General features: G+C 41.4%; 1 protein-coding gene across 2 annotated transcripts in view; it reads left to right on the forward strand.

Moving 5' to 3' along the window:
• LOC137343157 (signal transducing adapter molecule 1-like) overlaps positions 1–19463 on the forward strand; it is a 74477-nt gene extending 55014 nt beyond the window's left edge. For both annotated transcript variants that reach the window (XM_068007080.1, XM_068007081.1), the window contains exons 10-14: positions 3500–3587; positions 4456–4510; positions 5240–5393; positions 11767–11942; positions 14849–19463. In XM_068007080.1, coding sequence (XP_067863181.1) covers positions 3500–3587; positions 4456–4510; positions 5240–5393; positions 11767–11942; positions 14849–15059 — 684 coding nt within the window. In that variant the 3' untranslated portion in view covers positions 15060–19463. The remainder of the gene's footprint in view (positions 1–3499; positions 3588–4455; positions 4511–5239; positions 5394–11766; positions 11943–14848) is intronic.
• Positions 19464–25427: the final 5964 nt, after the last annotated feature.

The raw sequence follows: 25427 nt of genomic DNA on the forward strand, positions 1-25427 counted from the left end.
GGAAACTAATCCAGATAATTTGGATAAAATAATTGGCAGATAGTACAGTGGACAAACATTGGCAAACTTTCAAACAACAAAAGCTTGAATTTCTGGAATGATCAGTCATTAAAATTCAAAGAATTCAAAAAAGAAGCATGCTAAATCTAAAGTTAATACAAAATAAAATTAAATGCAGTATAGTGTCAGCCTTGGCTCACTTGTAGCACTCTTGCCTCAGTCAGAAGTTGTGGGTTCAAACCCCACTTCAGGCTTGACACTTCAATGCAATAGTGAGGTACTTCAATACAGTACTGTATTGCCAGAGGTACCATCTTCTGGATGGTACCTCTGGCAATCCCCGTACCATCTTCTGGATGGTACGGGGATTCAGTGAGGGCTAGCTACTCCCAAGGTTCTGAAATTAAAATAATGCAAAGCAAATAACACCATTCCGATGTGGACTTTCTTAAAACTGAACACGGCTTATTTACAACAACCACATAGGTATTTCCTTCCCTAACAACCCAGGTACAAATAAGCTTCCACAGACTCACCCACATAACCGAGGGTAGGGGAAAAGGCTTCGCCTTCAGCATGCCTGGTCATCAGACTGCCTCTGTGCAAGTCAGGATGTCCCATCTGAAAATTTATGCGATAGGTTTTTATATACCCTCTGATTTCTCCCCTCCTTTGCAAGAGGTCTCTCCAACTGCGATAACGATTGGTATATCTCTTTTTCTCCCCCACCCCAGTGCCAGTCTGAGCCAATGAAACAATTCCACTACCCTAAACCCTAGAGCTGGTTGCACCTTAGAGCCCTATTTTTGGACAGGTTGACAGGATACCTTAAGGCATGCCTGATACTAACCAACATTCTACAAGTAAAAATACCCTCCTAAATTTAGGGCAGTGCCACTAATAAAACAACAGGCAGTTTATCCAGAGTGAAAAATTACTCAAGTGCGGGTTTGTATTACGATTTGCCTGTCACGGCTGATTTATACAGCTGACATCCTAGGGTGCATACTGCTGAAGAAAGTCTTGAGTGAAACCATAGTCTGGTCAACCAAATACAAATCAAAGATCTAAACATGGCAGAGCAGTTGGGAGAGACTACCCCAGCAATCCTATGGAAAGCAGATTTCATTGGGTCCAGGAGCAGACCCAGCAGGAAATCTGCTCGCCTGTGACCAAAAATTAGCATTGTTGGGGAAAAATACAGCCATGAATTGAGGAGCCCCTTTAAATTATACCATGAAGCCATTTACTAGCAACTGCTTCCTCCCTGTGAGAGGGGAGGAAAAAGGAAATTCTTGCTGTGCATTGCAAGCAACATTGTTTCAAAGCAACCCAACACATCAAGGAACAGAACCTTCCAGCCTTAACAGCGCCAAACTTTAATCTTCATACAATACATTGCTAAACCTTAAACAAGAACATTGTAAGCACAGTTAGATAAATTAAGTATAAATTAATAAAGCAGGGATGCATTCACTCTGCCTTACACTAATTCTAAGTACAGTAATATCGCTAGTTACCTTTTGATCAGATTCCTGAAAGATGAAGTGAAGTCGCTGCTTATACTATCTTTCCATATATAACTGTGAGCCATTTGTTTTACCACAAACATTCCAATGAAAGCAAATGCATCTCACCTGCTTCCTAGGTTACAATAGCATCAGTATGTCAATGAGGCCTATGAAACTCTGTTGTCCTACAACTACTTTTATAAATTCTAATCGTTCAATTTATAGAGGGGTTTGGTTTGTAGCATTCCACTTCCACTGTGTATGTAACTTGTGTAAGGACTTCACTACTTATAGATATTTGAGATTAAAACTGCTTATCGCCTGAAGGATTAGAAACCTCTCAGGACCGGCAGTATATGTAGGGGGAGTTATGTGGTCTTATTGCAATAAAAGCATTTCTGGCTCTTATCTTTCCTCTTGAACATAGGAAGTGGACTAGGCCATTCAGCCCCTCTATTCAATTAGATCATGACTGATCTGTACCTCAATTCCATTTATCTGCCATTGTTCCATATATCTTGAACCCCTCGCCTAATCCAAATCTATTAATCTCAGTCTTGAAAAATTCAATTCACCCAGCATCCACAGCCTTTTAGGGGAGAGAGTTCCAGATTTCTGCTGCTCTTCGTGTGAAAAAGTGCTTCCTGATCTCACTCCTAAATGGCCTAACTCTAATTTTAAGATTATGCTCTGTTGTTCTGGATTCCAGAGGAAATAGTTTCTCTCTCTCTTTACCCTATTTGAACCCCTTTGTTATTTTAAATACCTCAATGAGATCACCCCTCAACCGTCTAAACTCAAGGGAATATACGGCAAGTTTATGCAACCTGTTAACCCTTTAAGCCCTGCTTTATTCTGGCGAATCTTCACCGTAGCCCTTCCAAGGCCATTATATCTTTCCTCAGGTTTGGTGCCCAAAACTGAAAGCAGCACTTAAGATGGGGTCTGACCAAGGTTTTGTACAACTGAAGCATAACTTCCTCACTTTTGAATTCCAAACCCCTTGAGATAAAGCTAAACATTCCATTAGCCATTTTGATCACATTTTGTACCTATGCACTAGCTTTTAATGATTTGTATACATGGACACCTAAATCCCTTCGCTCCTCCACAGCTGCTAGTCTCTCACCATTAAGAAAATTTGTTTTCTCAGATCCAAGTTGGATGACCTCACACTTCCCCACATTGAACCCCATCTGCCATAGTTTTGCCAGCTGACTTAGTTTACATCTTTGTAACTTCCTCTTCCCAGCAACGCAACTTTTTTTTTACTATGCCTCCTAATTTAGTGTTGTCTACAAACTTGGATATATGACTCTATTCTGTCCTCTAAGTCCTTGGTGAAAACTGAGGCCCCAGTACAGATCCGTAGGGAACACCTACTGTCACATCCCGCCAATCAGAGAATGAACCCTTTATCCCTACTCTCTGTCTCCTACCTCCCAACCAATTACAAGTCCATGTCATAAAGGATACCTCCAATTCCCATGCACTCTCATTTTTGTTAATCTCTTGTGTGGAACCTTATCAAATGCCTTCTGGAAGTCCATATAGACAATGTCCATTGACACTCCCCTATCCACTATGCTAGTGACTGCCTCAAAAAAATTCAACCACATTAGTCATGCATGACCTACCCGTCTCAAACCTATGATCAAATCTTTGATCAATTGATGCCTGTCCAAGTGCTCAGTCACTCCGTCTCTGATGATCTATTCCATTAACATCTCCACAATTGATGTTATACTGTCAGGTCTATAGTTACCTGGTTTCTTGCTCCCTCTCTTGGATAATGGAGTGACATTTGCAATCTTCCAATCCAAAGCCACAGATCCTGAATCTAGAGAGCTTGGGAAAATGATGACTAATGCAGCTGCAATTTCCTCACCTATTTCTTTTAATACCCTGGGTGGAAACCATCAGGTCATGGAGATTGTCTATGTTAAGTCCCAATATTTTCTCCATGACCTTTTTTGTTACTTCAAAAGGAAAAGATGGATCATCTATTACAGATGTTGCAGAGTGCTAACCCCACAGATGGCCAACCAGACTCACCAGAACTACTTCATCTAGAAGGTAGGATAGCTGTGTGTTTTCTGTTATTAAGTGCCCTGTTCAATAGTTCACCAGTACACTATTATAGTAAAATGACATAGATATATATAAATATAACATTTACAAATGACTTTGCAAATGATGTATACATGATTTTTGTACAGTAAACATTGATTTTATATAGAATTTAGACTCTGGGTCATTCTCATTCAGTCCAAATATCTATCTCTCCTATAACTGAAGATTTTTGATCGGATTGGTAGTTTTTCTACACAGTCATGATGAGGCACAGCTCAAGTTGTTAGCAAACAATGCAGCTTCTCTTGTTATACCTAGAATACGAGTTGGTGTAGCTTTACTCGGCATCCAAAAAAATCTGTACTGAGTACCAGCAGCATTGTTTCTCCTGTTTGTGAATAGGTGTGTGCTTGATATACATACACACATATATAATATATGTGTGTATGTATATCGCACATAATATATAACATACATGTGTGTGTAGTCAGTTGGAATATCCCTTATGTGCATACTGTAACTATCAGCTGCTGATGAAGCTTTTTTGGATCATGCTTTAGACCACAAGAAGGCTCTGGCACTCCAGCTCAAATTGTACTGGCCTTTAGTGTAGCCGGCAACAAGAGTCAACTTTGAGACAGTAAACTGGGCCCTCTTATATCATTTGATATTAATTTATTTGGATAGAACTCTAACAGATATTTTTTAACTTCAGAATAATCAGCTAATCAGTTACTTTTTAATTTTAACATTTGGCTATGTAATTCTAGGCTGATCTATATAATGTAAATGTACTTCTCTTTCCCCGACCCCTGTTGCAAAAGAACAAACAAAATCATTTAAACCTTTCCTGTCTCTAAAACTTCTCCAGGTATCTGTCACCAAATGGGACCACTCATAGATCAGAAGTTAGAAGAAATTGACAGGTAAAAGTCCTATTTTCAGAATTTGTTCACAATATACCATTTAGCACATATCAGGCTCATAGGGCCCTAAAATTCTTGGACCTGTGAGGATGCTGCAGCAGTGTAAGCCGGGCAAGGGGCAGCAATGTGCAGATTCACTGAATCTCGATCCTTTTTTTAAGACATTAAAACATTGTGACTTGGGTGAGATGAGCACCAACGTCTGAAGAGGAGACAAGACCATCAGGGTGACGTAGCCTGCCAGAAATCTTGCCAGTTCGGCTTCCTATATCTCCTTGTGTTGCCAGGCTATCATCCTTGCGGCAGTGGGGTACCCACAAGACAAGTTTTCCTAACTGCAGTCAATTGGAAAAGCAGCAATGTTAGCCTATTCTGCTTTTTAATTAAAAAAAACATGTAATTCTATCCGTCGATGGAGCAGCAAGGTACCACTCTGAAAGTCTTTGTCCTGTTCCCTCCCCTTGCAGCCCCCCACCTCCTCTCTGCAAGGCGGATGCCCAGATAATGCCATAAATGTCACAGGTGCCTGCCCCTTTTATGTTAATGATCCTGTTCCATGACTTGTGATGGGGTCAAGACTGGAGCAGACTGCTAGTTGGAGATTCCACTTCACCACACTTTTGGCAGCAGAACGGAGCTTGAGGAATTTCAGGCCCACTGAATCTTCATTGTGTGTTCTGTTACATCCTGTGCTACCTCTTATGCCTGTTTACTTCATTGTGGTTTTAGGAAACACTCTGAACTGTCAGATCTAAATGTGAAAGTGATGGAGGCTCTGTCCTTGTATGCTAAGTTGATGAATGAGGATCCTATGTATTCCATGTATGCTAAACTCCAGAGTCAGCAGTATTACATGCAACCATCTTCTGCAGCAGTCTCTCAGGTATGTTCCCAGTTATTTATTGTAAGGAAATATATATTGTGACAGTTTATCTTTGTTTCTGCTCAAATAAGAATTTTCAAAAATCAAACTTTCTGTACGTTTATTTAAAACTTAAAAAGAAAACCATTAACACATTTAAATGCCACATTAGATCATTTAACATTGTGTTTGCACAGTGCTGACTGTCACACATTGGTACATAGAGTAAATTGGGTATAAATACTTGGGCAGCAGTCATTCTTTTGTAAGCCTGTTGATAGTGCTATTGAGGATAATATTTAACTTAAGCCAACAGCCATAAAACTCAATGCTTGGATGTGTTTTTATGTAGTGTAGTACATATCTCTGAGCAAAAACAATTGTGACTGTAGGAGATTGGGTAATAGTGGAATATCCAATTTATTCAGCAAGTGAAAGGCCTGATAACTGTTGTGACCGAAGTTAAGAAATTCTTATGAAAGCCTTCAGTGACTATTCCACAGTTTCCTCTGATGTATTCTGTTCTACTCTGAACAGAACTGTGTTTTTCTGTGTAGAACTTGGTTATTAATATGGTGGTCACAATTTGGCAGGCAGTTTTTGTTACGTTTTCTGTAGTCACGTTTGAAATAAACACTTTTTGGCTTTCCCCATTCAGCAATAATACTATCTAATTATTTAACAGACAAAATATTTTAGAGGCAGGGGAAATGCAAGCATTCAACGAACATTTGCAAGATAAGGGATGGCAAGACATGTTAATTTTATTTTTAGCATTGCTATAATATATTTGCAGTTGTGGTTAATGCCAAACTGTTGGTGCAGAATAGAGAGTACAGTGCTCTGCATCTAGGCTATACTGTATGTGATCTGGGAATGCTTGATGTCAAAACAGAAATGTGTTCTATTCCTCACTAGTCCTTAGTCATAAAATTCACAAAAATACAGGTATTGGAGATCAAATTCCTTACGGTCAAATTGAATTGATAACTGTAAAATATGTATATTGGATTTTGCAACAAGAGAAATGTCTCAAATTTACTTTTTTTGTTTCCTACTGGTTATTTTGATTAGTTTCTAGGTAGTCTTGTAAAAGGACACAAATGCTGTAATAACATCAGGGGGAATCAGGAGAAAAACTCTCCAGTAGCTGGAGTCATACCTAGCATAAAGGAAGATGGTAGTGGTTGTTGGAGGCCAAATCATCTCAGCCCCAGGACATTGCTGCAGGAGTTCCTCAGGGCAGTGTCCTAGGCCCAAACATCTTCAGCTGCTTCATCAATGACCTTCCCTCCATCATAAGGTCAGAAATGGGGATGTTCGCTGATGATTGCACAGTGTTCAGTTCCATTCGCAATCCCTCAGATAATGAAACAGTCCGAGCCCGCACGCAGCAAGACCTGGACAACATCCAGGCTTGGGCTCATAAGTGGCAAGTAACATTCACTCCAGACAAGTGCCAGGCAATGACCATCTCCAACAAGAGAGAATCTAACCACCTGCCCTTGACATTCAATGGCATTACCATCGCCGAATCCCCCACCATCAACATCCTGGGGGTCACCATTGACCAGAAACTTAACTGGACCAGCCACACAAATACTGTGGCTACAAGAGCAGGTCGGAGGCTGGGTATTCTGCGGAGAGTGACTCACCTCCTGACTCCCCAAAGCCTTTCCACCATCTACAAGGCACAAGTCAGGAGTGTGATGGAATACTCTCCACTTGCCTGGATGAGTGCAACTCCAACAACACTCAAGAAGCTCGACACCATCCAGGACAAAGCAGCCCACTTGATTGGCACCTCATCCACCACCTGAAACATTCACTCCCTTCACCACCGGCGCACTGTGGTTGCAGTGTGTACCATCCACAGGATGCACTGCAGCAACTTGCCAAGGCTTCTTTGACAGCACCTCCCAAACCCGCGACCTCTACCACCTAGAAGGACAGAGCAGCAGGCACATGGGAAGAACAACACCTGCACGTTCCCCTCCAAGTCACACACCATCCCGACTTGGAAATATATCACCGTTCCTTCATCGTCGCTGGATCAAAACCCTGGAACTCCCTTCCTAACAGCACTGTGGGAGAACCTTCACCACACGGACTGCAGCGGTTCAAGAAGGCAGTTCAGCACCACCTTCTCAAGGGCAATTAGAGATGGGCAATAAATGCTGGCCTTGCCAGCAACGCCCACATTCCATGAACAAATAAAACAAAATCCCACTGCCTCCTAGATGGAGATAAACTAACTCAGCCCAAACAGGGATCATAGAATCACACAGCACAGTAGGAGGTCATTCGGCCCATCATGCCTGTGCCGGCTCTTTGAAAGAGCTATCCAATTAGACCCACTCCCCTACTCTTTGCCCACAGTCCTGCACATTTATCCCTTTCAAGTATATATCAAATTCCCTTTTGAAAGTTACTATTGAATCTTCTTCCACCACCCTTTCAGGTACTGCCTTTCAGATCATAACAATTGGTTGTGTAAAAAAAATTCTCTTCATCTCTCCCTGGCTCTTTTGCCAATTATCTTAAATCTGTGTCCTCTGGTTATCGACCCTCCTGCTAGTGGAAACAGTTTCTCCCTATCTAGTCTTATCAAAACCCTTCATAATTTTGAACACCTCAATTAAATCTCCCCTTAATCTTCTCTGCTCTAAGGAGAACAATCCTAGTTTCTCTAGTCTCTCCACACAACTGAAGTCCCTCATTCATTGTAGTAAGTCTCTTCTGTGCCCTCTCCAAGGCTTTGACATCTTTCCTAAAGTGTGGTGCCCAGAATTGGGCACAGTACTCCAACTGAGGCCTAATCAGTGATTTATAAAGGTTTAGCATAACCTGCTTGCTTTTGTACTCCTATGGAGGTTAAATTGGTTAATCACTGAATCCGGGTGCGGATATCGCATTGCGCGATTAACCCACGCCCAATGGATCTGATGCAAGCAGCACGTGAGATTCGTGCTGCCTCCTCACTTACCTGATTGTAGCGCAGCAGAGAGGCCTAGCTGCGATGTTCTCACCAATGGGGGTGGGGGTCCCAGATATCGCATGAGTTGCTAGCACCTCTTAAAGGCAGCCTGCAACTCTTATGTGCAAAATATAACATACGGGTCCGCACAGACTCTGAACAGAGATCAGACATCGCATACGTAAAACACAGATGCAGGTCCCATCCCTATGTTTACAAAGTTGAGTTATGTTAAAACATTGAACAAAGGTTGTGCACTACTAAATCCCACATCCTCCAATCTGCACGCCAGACCTCACCAATCTTCCGATCTGAGTTTGTACCAGACCTGCGAGAGTGCGTGCACCAAGGTTCTCTGCTGATGCACTAGAGGCCTTGGTGCAAGAGGTGAACAGAAGGAGGGACAACCTATATCCGCAGTGGGGCAAGAGGCTCTCCAGATATATGCTCAAGAGGTAGTGAGAGGCAGTAGGGAACGAAGTCAATGCCAGGCACATAGCACCACAAACATGGATGCAGTGCAGGTAGAAGTTCAATGTTTTGACACGAGTGGCCAAGGTGAGTGATGTCAACTGTCAAGTGGCATCTCCTATCAACTGCACCACTAGCCGCAACCATTGCTCCACACACTACATCCCCCATCACGCACATACCAACAAACTCTTTCCATCAGTACTCAACTCTTCCAATCAGATGCTTCCTCTCATCCTCACATATTACCATTGTTGCAAGCCACACACCCACAACTCACAGGTCACACACACTGGCAGCTATTCAATCATGACAGGCACATCACCCAGGACACTCACTGACACACTTCTCGCTTTCTTGCAGGAGAAGGTGGCACATAACAGGAGGCAGCAAGTGGCAGTGGCATTTAGCCCCTCAAGCCTGTTCCACCATTCAGTGAGATCATGATTGATCTGTGACCTAACTCCATATTTGGCCCAGGGACTATGTGGCCGGGTCCTGCTCCGACTTCTTGTGTTCTTTAGATTTGTGGTTGGGATCAGATCAGCCATGATCTTATTGAATGGCGGAGCAGGCTCGAGGGGCCGATTGGCCTACTCCTGCTCCAATTTCTTATGTTCTTATATACCCGCCTTAGCCCTATATCCATTAATACCTTTGGTTAACAAAAATCTGTCAATCTCAAATTTAAAATTAACAATTGAGCTAGCATCAACTACCGTTTGTAGAAGAGCGTTCCAAACTTCTACCACCCTTTGTGTGTAGAAGCATTTCCTAACTTCACTCCTGCAAATCCTGGCTCTAAATCTTAAGCTATGTCCCCTCGTCCTAATATTGAAGTTTAGGAGACCTCCAAAAACAGGTACAAATGCTTCAGCAGCTAGAAGCAATAATCCAGCATCTAACCTGTAAATCCTGCATGGTCCCTTTAAGTAGCGCTGGCTGGGGGTCCTCCAGGCTGTCTAAGACATGTTAGCTGGTCGTGGTTAAGATAGTGCGTTAGCTGGAGCGTTGTGTCAAGATGGTATCTATCCCTTTAAGTAGCGCTGGCTGGGGGTCCTCCAGGCTGTCTAAGACATGTTAGCTGGTCGTGGTTAAGATAGTGCGTTAGCTGGAGCGTTGTGTCAAGATGGTATCTATCCCTTTAAATCAGCGTTGCACACTGATCTAACGCATATTCTCCCTACTTTACAAGCAGCTGGCATTCGTTATCTGCACCTGCGCGCACCCCTTTACCAAGATGGCATCTTGCACACGTCACCCGCGTGCATTCCGGACACCATTTTGGGACCTCAGGTGCCACGGAGCACCTGAAAAACGAGCACTACAGAGACGAATTTCTAGCCCTATGTCTCTATTTACAAAGCCCATACCTGGCATCTTCCTGGCTGTATGTTCAGTTCTGTATCATGTGGTACATTAACCCACTCATCAATCAAAATATCAGATGTTTTCATGCCATTAACTGTAGTTATCGTCAATGAGCAAATTATTTTTTTCCATCTGTCCGTCTTATAGCCTCCTTTTAAAGAGATTTATATATGACTTGTCACAATATTAAGCACTTCACATACTGTACTTTTGAAATATAGTCGCTGATCTGTAAGCAAATGTGGTAGCAAATTTGTGCACCACAAGATCCCACAAATTAATGAAATAAATGATTGTTGAATCAGTTTTTGGGGGGTGTTGGTCGAGGGAGGAATGTTTGTTAGAGCACCAGGAGAACTCCCTACTCTTAGAATAGTGCTGTGACACCTTTTAACATCCATCTGAATGGGTGGATACAGCATAGGTTTAACATCTTACCTGAAAGACAACACCTCATCCAATGCAGCAGTTCTTCAGTGCTGCACTGAAGTGTAAGCCTAGATTAATATGTGCTTAAGTCTTGGAGTGGGCTTTGGACCCACAACCTTCTGACCCAGGTGAGAGTGCTGCCAACTGAGTTAAACTGACACTAATTTTAATTTCCCTTCTTCACCCATATTTTCTGTTAAGTTTCAATTTATAGCAATGACATTTTTAACCAAAGAGGCACATCTGCTGGCACTAACACTATAACAAATCTTGTAACTTCATACTGGATGACTTGGATCCTTTGCTGCCATAAATATAGTCTGAACAGACTAGGAATGGGTCACTATTGAGCAGTGGGGAAATTATAACACCTCTGAGAGCATGGTACTCTCTTGCAATTCCCTTTTGAAAGCCACGATTGAATCTGCCTCAATCGCAAAAGCAAGGAGATTATGATGAACCTTTATCAAATACTGGTTGGGCCACAACTGGAGTATTGTGTCCAGTTCTGAGCAACACACTTCAGGAAGGATGTAAAGGCCATTGAAAGGGTGCAGAAGTGATTTACTAGAATGATTCCAGGGATAAGGGACTTCAGTTACGTGGATAGACTGGAGAAGCTGGGATTGTTCTCCTTGGAACAGAGAAGGTTGAGAGGAGATTTGATAGAGGTATTCAAAATCGTGAAGGGCCTAGACAGAGTAGATAGAGAGAAACTGTTCCCGTTGGCGGAAGGGTCAAGAACCAGAGGACATAGATTTAAGGTGATTGGCAAAGAACCAAAGGCGACATGAGAAAAAACTTTTTTACACAGCGAGTGGTTATGATCTGGAATGCATTGCCTGAGGGAGTGGTGGAGGCAGATTCAATCATGGCCTTCAAAAGGGAATTGGATAAGTACTTGAAGTGAAAAAATTTGCAGGGCTACGGGGATAGGGTGGTGGAGTGGGACCAGCTGGATTGCTCTTGCAGAGAGCCGGCACGGACTCGATGGGCCGAATGGCTTCCTTCCATGCTATAACATTCTATGATTCTATGTTGCAAAAAGAGAGCGCTTGCTGCAGCTTTTCTTAGTAAATTTGAACATCATAATTGTATTTGAAATCATGATACTCTTTAATTATACTTAAACTCTTCCTGTTTTAGGTATATTCAGGTCAGCCTCCCAGTGGCGCATATGTAGTATCTGGTACCCCTCAGATGACTTCAGTCCAGGGGTACAGTATTCCATCAGATCAGATTCCATCACTCAGCCAAGCTGGTCTACCACCAACAGCAAGCTCAGCCCTGTCCACCCAGCAAGCTCTGACATCTTATACTAAGTAAGTACTGATTATCGTACACCACTTGTGCTAACCTATTTCCATCTGCAGTATTCTTGATGGCCATCACAAAACTAAACTAAGACCACTTTCAGCAGTTGCATATGTTAGCTGCTAATTTGAAACTGCTGTGCAGTAAAAGGATTTTATAATTATTTGACCTTTGTAAATTCACCGAAAACTTTTGTTTTGGATTTGAAAGTAGAGAGCCTAAATTTACACAGTGTCTTAGATAAGCTAAAATTTGGGTGCTTGTGTAAATGCAGTATTTTCAACTAAAATAACAGGGCCCCAGATCTATTTGCTCAGATTGGTTGTTCTGATAGTGAAAGATGTACCTACCAATTTCAGGCATTACATATTTAAGTTAATCAACAAAGGATCTCTGGATCCAATTCCAAAGGGGGAAATGGGTTTGAGAGACACAACTGATGTGGGAGTTAACTTATTACTGATTTTAAATAATAGTTAATGGGTACTAGTAAAGAAATTAGAAATGCAAATAAAATATAATAAAAACTCATAACCTAAAGTCCACTAATTGCTGTAAAACTCTTTGGGGACAGAAAAAAAAGTAACTGTAAATTTAATTCCTAGGATATCATCCTTTGGGCACAGCTTTCTTATAAAGCATAAATATGGTGCATCAGAACTTTGATAACAGAATTTCATGCCAGTGCACTACCTCATGAAATGAAAAACATCTTCCTTTCTCTAACCCTATGATCCATGTATAGAATTTATTGAATTTTCCTCAACTGCATTGCTTTAGTTCTTTGTATGCACCTTAAATGTATAATATTCACACATACAGATGCTTTAACCATAATCTTCCAAAGTTCTCAAATCAGGAATTGTCCCTTTATAGATTGGAAAATTGCAAATGTAACTCCATTATTTAAGAATGGTGAGAGAGAAACCAGGAAATTATAGACCAGTTAGTCTAACATCTGTTGTGGGGAAGTTATTGGAATATATAAATAAAGGACAGTGTGACTGAGCACTTAGAGAAATTTGAGCTGATTAGAGACAGCCAACATGTCTAACGAACCTAATTGAATTTTTTGAGGCAGTAAATAAAGTAGTAGACAGGGGAATATCTATGAATGTAGTTTATATGGACATCCAGAAGGCATTCAGTAGGGTTGCAGATTAGAGAATGTTAGCTAAAATTAAAGCTCACGGAATTGAAGGCAAATTATTGACCTGGTTAGGTGGTAGAAGACAGATTAGGGATAATGGTTATGTACTCGAATTGGCAGGAAGTGTCTAGCGATGCCCCACAAGGATCTGTGCTGGGCCCTCAGCTATTCACTATATTTATTGATGACGTGGATAACACAATAGAGAGCCATATATTCAAAGTTTGCCGATGACACAAAAATTGGTAGTACAGTAAGAAATGTAGACGGGAGCATAAAATTACAACGAGATATTGATAGATTAAGTGAGTGGGTAAAACTGTGGCAGATGGATTTTAATACAGGTAAGTATGAGGTCATCCATTTTGGACCAAAAAAGGATTGATCCGAGTATTTTTTACATGGTGAAAAGCTAGGAACAGTGGAGGTCCAAAGAGATTTAGGAGTCCATGTACACAGATCACTAAAATGTAGTGGTCAGGTACAAAAAATAATCAAAAAGGCTAATGGAGTGTTAGCCTTTATAACTAGACAGCTAGAATATAAAGGGGGGAAGTTTTGCTACAGCTATATAAAGCCCTGGTTAGACCACGTCTGGAGTATTGTATGCAGTTCTGGGCACCACATCTTAGAAAGGATACATAGGCCTTGGAAAGAATGCAGCGCAGATTTACCAGAATGTTACTAAGGCTCCACGGGTTAAATTATGAGGAGCGATTACATAAACTAGGCGTGTATTCCTTGGGATATTGAAGGTTAAGGGGTGATTTGATTGAGGTTTTTTAGAATTTTGAAAGGAATTGATAGAGAGAAACTTCTTTGCTGGTGGGGGAGTCTAGGACAAGGGGACATAACCTTAAAATCAGAGCCAGGCCATTCAGGAGAGAAGTTAGAAAACACTTCTTCATGCAAAGGGTGGCAGAAATGTAGAACACTCTCCCACAAAAAGCAGTAGATGCTAGCTAATTTAATCATTTTAAATATGAGATCGATAGATTTTTGCTAGGCAAGGGTATTAAGGAATATGGAGCCAAGGGGGTGGATGGAGTTAGGATACAGATCAGCCATGATCTCATTGAACGGCGGAACAAACTCGAGGGATTGAATGGCTATGAATGTTCCTATGTTCCTATATACACTGCTTTTTGCTGTTCAAAATCTCTAATGCCCCTCACAGTTTCTCCTTCTTCCCTACCTCCTTTACCATTCTGTGTTTCTCTTGTGAACTTCTATAATGTTTTGTTCACTGCAGAAGTTCTTGCACTAAAGTGGTGAGAGTTCCTAAAAGTACCTTAAATATTATTGATGTGGAGATCACCTGACGAAGGAGGAAGCCTCCGAAAGCTTGTGAATTTAAAATAAAATTGCTGGACTATAACTTGGTGTTGTAAAATTGTTTACAATTAAATATTATTAGCTGGTGTCCAGGAAAATCCGAACTGGTGTCATGAATTGCATTAAATTCTACTTGCCTGTTATTACTTCACATGGCCTTTATCAGAGATGTTTACAATTTCATTAGCCAAGAGGCACACTGGAAACTCCCAGCCTCCCTAAAGTGACATTTGAGATTGGGAACTGTTGCAGGCAGTCATGGGCACAGAGCCACATCCTACGCTTAAGGCACGGTTAAGACATCAGTTGCCGAGTCACTGTCGCCTCATGAAGAAGTTGTTTTAGTTATTTACCTTGCATGTTAAGTGGAACCCAAATATTTTAGTGCATTACAAAAACAGATGGTTAACTATGTGTTTTTTCTTTCAGTGCTATGGGCAGTTCTGTGCCTGGAAATACATACCTAAATCAGGCATCTGTCTATAGTCAACCTGCCCCTTCAAATGTTGACATCTCTAGCTACCAGAGTACTGGCCTAAATGGACAGCAGATGCCAAACTACAGTGTTGCCTCTACAACCCATGGCCAACAATCCAACAGCCAACAACAATCCCCTTACTCACAGAAAGCACTTCTATAGAAGATGTGATATTTCTCATCTGTCTTATCCTTCACGTCGGCTAAGAAGAAACAGACAGTAGTGCAATTTACAGCAATTAAAAAGTCATCAATTTGCGCAGACTGCACTGAATTTTTTTTAACAGAACCACCTTAGACTAAAGGAATACAAATGATAACCTACCCCTGAATAAGCATCATGTTCTCACAATGACTACAGCTATTTATGCTGAGCTTAATCTCTTTTGTGGGAAAAATGGAACTGATAGCTATGTTTAGTGTACATACATTGATTTATTGCATTAGTAATGAATTTGATAGCCATAAGTGAATATGTGAACATAAACTGTTGCAGGTGGTATAGAAATTAATTCATGGTGGTTTTAAAATTAGATTATCACATTTTGGTAGTAATTTTAATTTATATATATATATATATATATATGATGTGAAGAGTCAAATCTACATAGTCTCATTTTGCACTCTGTCAAAAATGACCTCCCAGATGCCTGCAGTAAAGCTTTGATCTTTCTCCTTTGGACCAGAACAACTTCTCAAGTAAATAAGCTATTGCAGTACTTTTTATGCATTTATTTTGCTGCTTTTTCACCTCCAGTGACTCTGCTTTAGTGTTGAAAATAGGACATAACAGCAGTATTATAAAATAACTTTATATGCAGTATACTTTTTTTTAAAAAGTGAAAGTTGGGATTTAGTTTTCAAATGAAGGGTCAGAAAACTTATTTATGAACCACTTTGCAACTATATGCAGTTTAAAGTTGAGCAATACTATTCTGATGTCCTCATTACGTTATTTCCTCAGGGTTCAGGCAGCAAATTATTGTTGTCATTAGTAAACATTGTTTTCTAGAAGGAAAAAACAATTCTACTCGAAGGTAAAATTAATGTGACAAAGTCCAGAATGAAAACTGGAATAATAATACAGCCGTTGGATTGTGAACCTCCTGGCAAACTTTTTTTTAAAAATGTATATATTTCTGACATTACAGTGGTGGTGCAAGAAGTTTTCTTTTCACATGCAGCTCCGTGTACTACCGCCTAACCACCAAAGACACAGCTTTCAAAAAAAAGCTGCTATTGATCCCTGGTCATAATTGGAGTAACCTGTGTGAAATTAAAGTTTTCATTGATTGAGATTGGGGGATCTGATTGCTTCTGTAATGATGGTTGAAAAGGTGGTGAATACATTTTAATAGAATTTAATTGGCAATATTTGAGTCCTGTCTTTTTCTTGACCAAACTGAAAATTGTTGTTAAACTAAAGGAGTGGGGGTACTCTGGGTATAAGGATTTGGTCTTAGATATGTCAGAAGCAGTCAGTATTTTGAAATTTAGTGATTTGTCTTTTGGATTCAAGTCTAATTCTCATTTACAGGTCTTCATTGAGGGGTAATATATTTATCTATTTTCAGTGCATTAGTGGACTTGCTGGGTAATGTGGAGCAGCACATTCAGACTCGTATGTTGGTTCAGTGGGATCAGTCTATTTGGAGACTATTTTTTGAAGTAGTTGCTTGTCGTAATCCTTGCCTCTAGAGTTTCTCTCTTTAAAGGCACTACCTTCATGAAAAAGTACTTGCCAGACCTTTTCTTTAAGAAAGGACAAGAGCTGTGCATCATTAATGCAAGAATGTTGCATACAAGTGACACAATAATGTATTTCAATTCCAACATAATTTGTCATTCTGTTTGTAAATAAATGAAGAAGGGAGTTGTTGTACAAGCTTTCGTGAAGATGGTGCTCCTTTAATCTAGTATCTATAACTGGAGGTGTGAAATTTGCAAATGTTTATTGTATTTAAGCTTTTTAAATGTCTTGAAGTAAATATTTTCTTAGTTTTGAAAATTAGAAAACTAATCGCATTGTTGGCTCAATGCAATGCCGTACAAGGTCAAATGTAATTCAACTGGAAATGTGTGTTGGTTAATATGCAGGTTAACAGATGTAAACATCAAATTTTTTTGTTTAAATTAACAAAAACTGTACACTAATCGCCCATAATTTTACAAATCTAGTTGAATGTTTACTAAACACTATTTGTAGAACACTATAATGCTGGTTAAATTGTGTTCGGTTTCCCATTTACACAAAACATTTCAGAGGGGACTTGTAAGAAAATGAGGCTAAGATCTGTGTATAAAATGTTAAAACCATTGTGCTGAAGAATGCTGAAGTATGTTTCAACATACAAAATTTTAAACTAAGCAAAAGCTATAATATGACTTGAAGGTGTGTTATTATAAACTTTGACCTTGTTTGCTTTCAAATAACTTGTAACAGAATGGCTGAATTTTAGTTGAATTCAATGCAACAATTCTAAGACCATGTCATAAGATTTCTTATTCCACTGCATGTCATGGGTTTAAAAAAAGAGAAAGAAAATACTGGTATTCTTCAATTGGAGATAGTTTCACAGTTGACCTGTGATCAATTAAGAATGATTTAAATAAATACAGTGTATCAGATACTGTACTGTTGTCAATGAATTCGAATTGTTTTCTGTGTCAAGTGGTCTAATTTATGTAGTTCCTGTTCTCTATGTGGCCTTCACTATAAATCACTACAAAATGGTTTTATGCTTGTTTGGAAACAGTCTTCTATGGCTTCTTAGTCTTTTGCAGTTTGGTTTATATTATGACTAGGAACTTTCATGAGGTTACCACTTTTTGTGAATCAGATTAACAAATGACTTTAATTAAGACCTACTGTTGCTTTTGAATAGATGCATGGAGTTTGTTGTTTTTCATGATGATAGTATTTTAACTTCTGTAAAAAGCCAATAACTAGGATCACAAATTAAATTGAGGAAGTAAAGACTTGTATCCTAAATTGATGGCAATTTTTTTGACTATCTGTGCTGAGACAGGAAGAGTAGGCCTGGTTTCTTGTGTTTTATGCTGACTTCTAATAGTAGAAGGCATCCAATGTTCTGACCATTGCTCTACTCACCAGTAGTTGGATTTGGTTAAAATATTTTCATGAGTTGTGTTTGATAATATGTTAACATAACTTATAACTGATATTTCTGGCTTTATCCTACTAATTTGATGGAAGGTCTGTGGAGGTGAAGGTAAGAAATATCTGCTAAAATTACATGCACAGTTAATAGGTTCAGTTATTAACAATCTCACCGAGCCAGGTGGTTCAAGGCCCAGACCAAGATTTAGCTGATACTTCAGTACTGTACAGAGGGAGCGCTGCATTATTGGAAGTGTCATATTTTGGATGAAACATTAAACCAAGACCTTCCCTGCCCGAACAGATGGATGTAAAAGATCCCATGGCACTATTCAGAGAAGAACAGTGCGTTCTCCCAGTGTCCTCAACCAACATCATTAAAACAGATTATCTGGTCATTTATCTCAGTGATGGAACATTGATGTGTGAAAATTGATTGTTTTGTTTGCCTATATAATAACAGTGACTACACATCAAAAATAATTAATTGGCTGTGGAGTGTTTTGGGATGCCCTGAGAACGTTAAAGGTGTTACATGAATGCAAGTTCATCCATTTGCGCTTCCTTCCTCAATAAGCAGGACATCTTGATTGAGATTTCCTCCTATTTTGAAATCCATATTAAGATGAAATCTATTTTTTTTTAAAATCCTGAGTTAAGAAAAAATGTAAATTTTTTATCTTTTGAAACTTTGAGTTTTTGTGTTGGGTAATAGACACGTACTAAATTATCATTGATACAATCACATAGTTACTGGCCAGGTTTCACAAACTAAAGAAGCGTGCTTAAAATTTAAATGCAAAGTTGTCCGTCTCTCTTTCTCTCTCATTCTGTCTCACATTCACTCACTCACATGGTGTAAAGTCATATCAACAAATTGGATTCAACTAATGAAGTCTTATTTTCAGGTTTAGGTTAAAGTGCCTATTCAACTAAAAAAGTTACACATAAAATTCATGACATTTTTGTGCAAGTTGAAGATTACAATGTTGATAAATGTGGGCCTAGGTACTACTAATAAAGTAGAAATATGTAATTTGTTTTTTTGATATAGTTCTGTAGATATTCTAACTGTAAATGCTATAATTTATTTTTTTTCCTGAGAGACTTTTGGAGCTGCATTAAATATAACTGCGGTTGTGTCATGGAACAATAATACATTGCCTGAAATTTACTAAAGTGGAAGAGCCTCTTGCATTATGTGATACTGAGGTTCCTGAATGCATCACTTATTGTGTACACTTTTATAAAGTTGCACTGAAGTGTTCAGTTCTGAAGTTCATTCAAAATGCTGGACATCGTTGCAGAAAATTTGAATCTTTTGAAGCTGGTGGCCCATTGGCATGAGAATGTTTTTGATCAAATGGAAACAGCCTTAATAGTATTTGTCCTGGCATGGCTTGTGTATGAAGATTTCCAAACAATAAATATTTTAATAACACCACCCAGTATTGTGTCAAGCTTCAAGTTTCATAATCTTTTCCTTATGAATGTAATTGATTTTAATTTTGATAATTTTGTATTAATTCTCTTTCCGCTGTTTTCCTCCCTTTCCTGCAGGCATTGATTCGTGTTGATAAACCACGGCAGGGAGCTGGGTACCCTCTGCTAACTAGCCTGAATGGCAATTCTTCATGTGCAAGCTTTGATAGTAAGCGTCTGCAAGATTTTAAAAAAATATGTATGTTCTCAGGATGTGGGTAACGCTGGCAATGCTGTTTTTATTGCCTGCCCTAGTTGCCTTGAGAAAGTGATGGTGGGCTGCCCTTTTGCCAAAGGTACTCCCACGATGGGGTTAGGTAGGGAATTCCAGGGTTTTGACCCAGTGATGATGAAGGAAAGGTAGCATTGTGGTTATGTTACTGGACTAGTAATCCAGAGGCCTGGACTAAAATCCAGAGTCATGAGTTCAAATCCCGCCACGGCAGCTGGCGAATTTAAATTCAATTAATTAATTAAATTCAATTAATTAAATAAAAATCTGGAATTAAAATACCAGTATCAGTAATGATCGCCATGAAACTACCGGATTGTCGTAAAAACCCATCTGGTTCACTAATGTCCTTCAGGGAAGGAAACCTGCCGTCCTTACCTGGTCTGGCCGATATGTGACTCCAGACCCACAGCAATGTGGTTGATTCTTAATTGCCCTCTGAAATGGCCTAGCAAGCCACTCAGTTGTACAATCTCGCTACGAAAAGTCATAATAAGAATAAAACCGGACGGACCACCCGGCATCGGACCACTAGGCACCGGACACAACAACGGCAAAACACCAAGCCCAGTCGACCCTGCAAGGTCCTCCTTACTAACATCTGGGGACTTGTGCCAAAATTGGGAGAGCTGTCCCACAGACTAGTCAAGCAACAGCCTGACATAGCCATACTCACAGAATCATACCTTTCAGCCAATGTTCCAGACTCTTCCATCACCATCCCTGGGTATGTCCTGTCCCACCGGCAGGACAGACCGACCAGAGGTGGCGGTACAGTGATCTACAGTCAGGAGGGAGTAGCCCTGGGAGTCCTCAACATTGACTCTGGACCCCATGAAATCTCATGGCATCAGGTCAAACATGGGCAAGGAAACCTCCTGCTGATTACCACCTACCGCCCTCCCTCAGCTGATGAATCAGTCCTCCTCCATGTTGAGCACCACTTGGAGGAAGCACTGAGGGTAGCAAGGGCACAAAATGTACTCTGGGTGGGGGAATTCAATGTCCCATCACCAAGAGTGGCTTGGTAGCACCACTACTGACCGAGCTGGCCGAGTCCTGAAGGACATAGCTGCTAGACTGGGCCTGTGGCAGGTGGTGAGCGAACCAACTCGAGGGAAAAACTTACTTGACCTCGTCCTCACCAATCTACCTGTCGCAAATGCATCTGTCCATGACAGTATTGGTAGGAGTGACCACCGCACAGTCCTCGTGGAGATGAAGTCCCGTCTTCGCACTGAGGACACCATCCAACGTGTTGTGTGGCACTACCACCGTGCTAAATGGGATAGATTCAGAACAGATCTAGCAGCTCAAAACTGGGCATCCATGAGGCGCTGTGGGCCATCAGCAGCAGCAGAACTGTATTCTACCACAATCTGTAACCTCATGGCCCGGCATATTCCTCACTCTACCATTACCAACAAGCCAGGGGATCAACCCTGGTTCAATGAGGAGTGCAGAAGAGCATGCCAGGAGCAGCACCAGGTGTACCTAAAAATGAGGTGCCAACCTGGTGAAGCTACAACTCAGGACTACATGCATGCTAAACAGCGGAAGCAACATGCTGTAGACAGAGCTAAGCGATTCCACAACCAACGGATCAGATCAAAGCTCTGCAGTCCTGCCACATCCAGTCGTGAATGGTGGTGGACAATTAAACAACTAACAGGAGGAGGCGGCTCTGCAAACATCCTCATCCTCAATGATGGCGGAGTCCAGCACATGGAGTGCAAAAGACAAGGCTGAAGCGTTTGCAACCATCTTCAGCCAGAAGTGCCGAGTGGATGATCCATCTCGGCCTCCTCCCGATATCCCCACCATCACAGAAGCCAGTCTTCGGCCAATTCGATTCACTCCATGTGATATCAAGAAACGGCTGAGTGCACTGGATACAGCAAAGGCTATGGGCCCCGACAACATCCCAGCTGTAGTGCTGAAGACTTGTGCTCCAGAACTAGCTGCGCCTCTAGCCAAGCTGTTCCAGTACAGCTACAACACTGGCATCTACCCGACAATGTGGAAAATTGCCCAGGTATGTCCTGTCCACAAAAAGCAGGACAAATCCAATCCGGCCAATTACCGCCCCATCAGTCTACTCTCAATCATCAGCAAAGTGATGGAAGGTGTCATCGACAGTGCTATCAAGCGGCACTTACTCACCAATAACCTGCTCACCGATGCTCAGTTTGGGTTCCGCCAGGACCACTCGGCTCCAGACCTCATTACAGCGTTGGTCCAAACATGGACAAAGGAGCTGAATTCCAGAGGTGAGGTGAGAGTGACTGCCCTTGACATCAAGGCAGCATTTGACCGAGTGTGGCACCAAGGAGCCCTAGTAAAATTGAAGTCAATGGAAATCAGGGGAAAACTCTCCAGTGGCTGGAGTCATACCTAGCACAAAGGAAGATGGTAGTGGTTGTTGGAGGCCAATCATCTCAGCCCCAGGACATTGCTGCAGGAGTTCCTCAGGGCAGTGTCCTAGGCCCAACCATCTTCAGCTGCTTCATCAATGACCTTCCCTCCATCATAAGGTCAGAAATGGGGATGTTCGCTGATGACTGCACAGTGTTCAGTTCCATTCGCAACCCCTCAAATAATGAAGCAGTCCGAGCCCGCATGCAGCAAGACCTGGACAACATCCAGGCTTGGGCTCATAAGTGGCAAGTAACATTCGTGCCAGATAAGTGCCAGGCAATGACCATCTCCAACAAGAGAGAGTCTAACCACCTCCCCCTGACATTCAATGGCATTACCATCACCGAATCCCCCACCATCAACATCCTGGGGGTCACCATTGACCAGAAACTTAACTGGACCAGCCATATAAATACTGTGGCTACAAGAGCAGGTCAGAGGCTGGGTATTCTGCGGCGAGTGACTCACCTCCTGACTCCCCGAAGCCTTTCCACCATCTACAAGGCACAAGTCAGGAGTGTGATGGAATACTCTCCACTTGCTTGGATGAGTGCAGCTCCAACAACACTCAAGAAGCTCGACACCATCCAAGATAAAGCAGCCCGCTTGATTGGCACCCCATCCACCACACTAAACCTTCACTCCCTTCACCACCGGCACACAGTGGCTGCAGTGTGTACCATCCACAGGATGCACTGCAGCAACTCGCCAAGGCTTCTTCGACAGCACCTCCCAAACCCGCGACCTCTACCACCTAGAAGGACAAGAGCAGCAGGCACATGGGAACAACACCACCTGCACGTTCCCCTCCAAGTCACACACCATCCCGACTTGGAAATATATCGCCGTTCCTTCATTGTCGCTGGGTCAAAATCCTGGAACTCCCTTCCTAACAGCACTGTGGGAGAACCGTCACCACATGGACTGCAGCGGTTCAAGAACGTGGCTCACCACCACCTTCTCGAGGGCAATTCGGGATGGGCAATAAATGCTGGCCTCGCCAGCGACGCCCACATCCCGTGAACGAATAAAAAAAAAAGTCCACGTTGGGGTGGTGTGTGATTTGGAAGGGATAGTGTTCCCATGATTTTGCTGCAGTTGTGCTTCTTGGTGCTAGAGGTCGAGGGCTTGGGAGGTGTTGTAGAAGTAAGTTTGGTGAGTTGCTGCAGTGGGCAATAAAAAGCTGCTTTGCAGAGTTGCCCAAACCCCAACAACAAAAATAATTTTAAAAAAACACTTGCAGACACTTTTAATATCAAGTGGCAATTCTTCATGTGTGACCCTTAAGAGAGTTAGCTGTGGCTGCCCAGTATCGTGCCATAATTTACCAACAGGAATAGTATATGCTGCAGCCATAGTGTGCCATTGGAGTGGGCAGAACCATAAAAGTTTACACTCAGAAGGAAGCCATTCAACTCATCACGTCTGCGTCAGGTCTTTGCTAGAACAATGCAAAACTAATCCCACTGCTCCCCTCATTCCCTATAGCCCTGTATCTTTGCATCAAATATTTGTCCAGTTCTCCCATAAAAGATGTAATGGTCTCTGCCTCAACCACTCCTTGTGACAAAGCAATGCATGCTTTGACAATCCTCTGTAAAGATATTTCTGCTAACTCTCTTGGAGATTATTTTAAACTGATGACTCTTTGTCATTGACTTATCAAACAGAGGAAATAATCTTCCCTATTCACTAACAAAATGCTTCATAATTTAAAAAATATCTATTAAATCTCCTCTTAGCCTTCTCTGCACCAGTGGAGATGGTCCCAGTATCTCAAGTTTCTCCTCATAACTATAGCTTCCCATCCCCGGCATCATCCTGGTGAATCTACACTATATTCTCTGGCTTTAATGTTCTTTCCATGATTAGATGTCCAAAACTGTATCTACTACTCTAATCTAAACAATGTATTGTATAATTTATCTTTAGATATTACACTTGTACTAAGTGCTTCCATTTATACAACTCAAAATCCTTGTTGGCATCTTTCAAGATTGTATGCAAACTTGACCATGTGGATCTGATGCAAAGCTATTCTCATTATAAAGAGTTTCATACCCCACTTACCCATCTGTTGTGACTCCTTTTTGGAAGAAACAAGGGTTTCCCTTAATCTGTGAACTTTCTGTGCTTGATCTGTATCTGAAACAGTCCACTGGGGAGTGGTTGAAACTGGTATCAAAATTCTTGCAGTACATGGTACAATCTGGCCCCTGCAGCATATTCTTCCATATTCATAGAAGGTTACAGCACAGAAGGAGGCCATTCGGCCCATCCATTCCGTGGAAAAGGAACAGGAAAATCTACCTGCTGGATAAATCTGCCATTAAGGATGACACTTGAACCTGGGACAGTGGTTTCAACAGAAAGTAATGTGACTCCTCTACTATTTGTAGAGTCAATTTTGTGCCCTATAAAAATATTTCAGGACCTTTCTGTTAGAACTCCACCACTGTCACCTTCCAAGCAAAGGAGAGTGGGAAACCTGTTGGGGGCCCTTCTCTGCAAAGTCCATCATGGCTGATGTCTTCATCCTGTCTCAGTGGCCAATGCTGCTTAACTTGTAGGTACAGATACAGTGAGCATAGTTGCTAACTGCTCGCCTTTCAAATGACAGGCCAGCATTTTCAGTCCCTGTTTGCGTAACTTGTAACATTGGCCCAGGATACTTTGTGAGTTATTTCTTCTGCACATGTGCTGGAACATTGTGCACATACAGAAAAGGGAAGTCAGAAATGCTCGTTCTCGAGCAGGCAAGCAGGTCGGCACGTCATATTTTAGGATTTTTGATTATTCCTTTCATCACAGAAAGGATTTTGGGATTGACATGTTTAAAGGTTATATTTTTAAAGTAATTTTGCATAGGCTTAAAAAAAAGCTACACCCATTGGAATATATACATTAAAGCCAGATGAGCCAGTTTGGCAATGGCACAACTCAATCTATTTGAAACGGATACATTGAGGATGTATTGTCTTATTCCAGGCCCATTAGCCAGGATGACCAGGGATACTCAGCAATTCTACATCTTGTCTCAGATGGGCTAACAAATATTCACGGCAGACAAGTGCCAGGCAATGACCATCTCCAACAAGAGAGTCTAACCACCTCCCCTTGACATTCAACGGCATTACCATTACCGAATCCTCCACCATCAACATCCTGGGGGTCACCATTGACCAGAAACTTAACTGGACCAGCCACATAAATACTGTGGCTACAAGAGCAGGTCAGAGGCTGGGTATTCTGCGGCGAGTGACTCACCTCCTGATTTC

The sequence above is a fragment of the Heptranchias perlo genome, chromosome 2 (genome assembly GCF_035084215.1).
Source record: "Heptranchias perlo isolate sHepPer1 chromosome 2, sHepPer1.hap1, whole genome shotgun sequence".
Taxonomy (NCBI): domain Eukaryota; kingdom Metazoa; phylum Chordata; class Chondrichthyes; order Hexanchiformes; family Hexanchidae; genus Heptranchias; species Heptranchias perlo.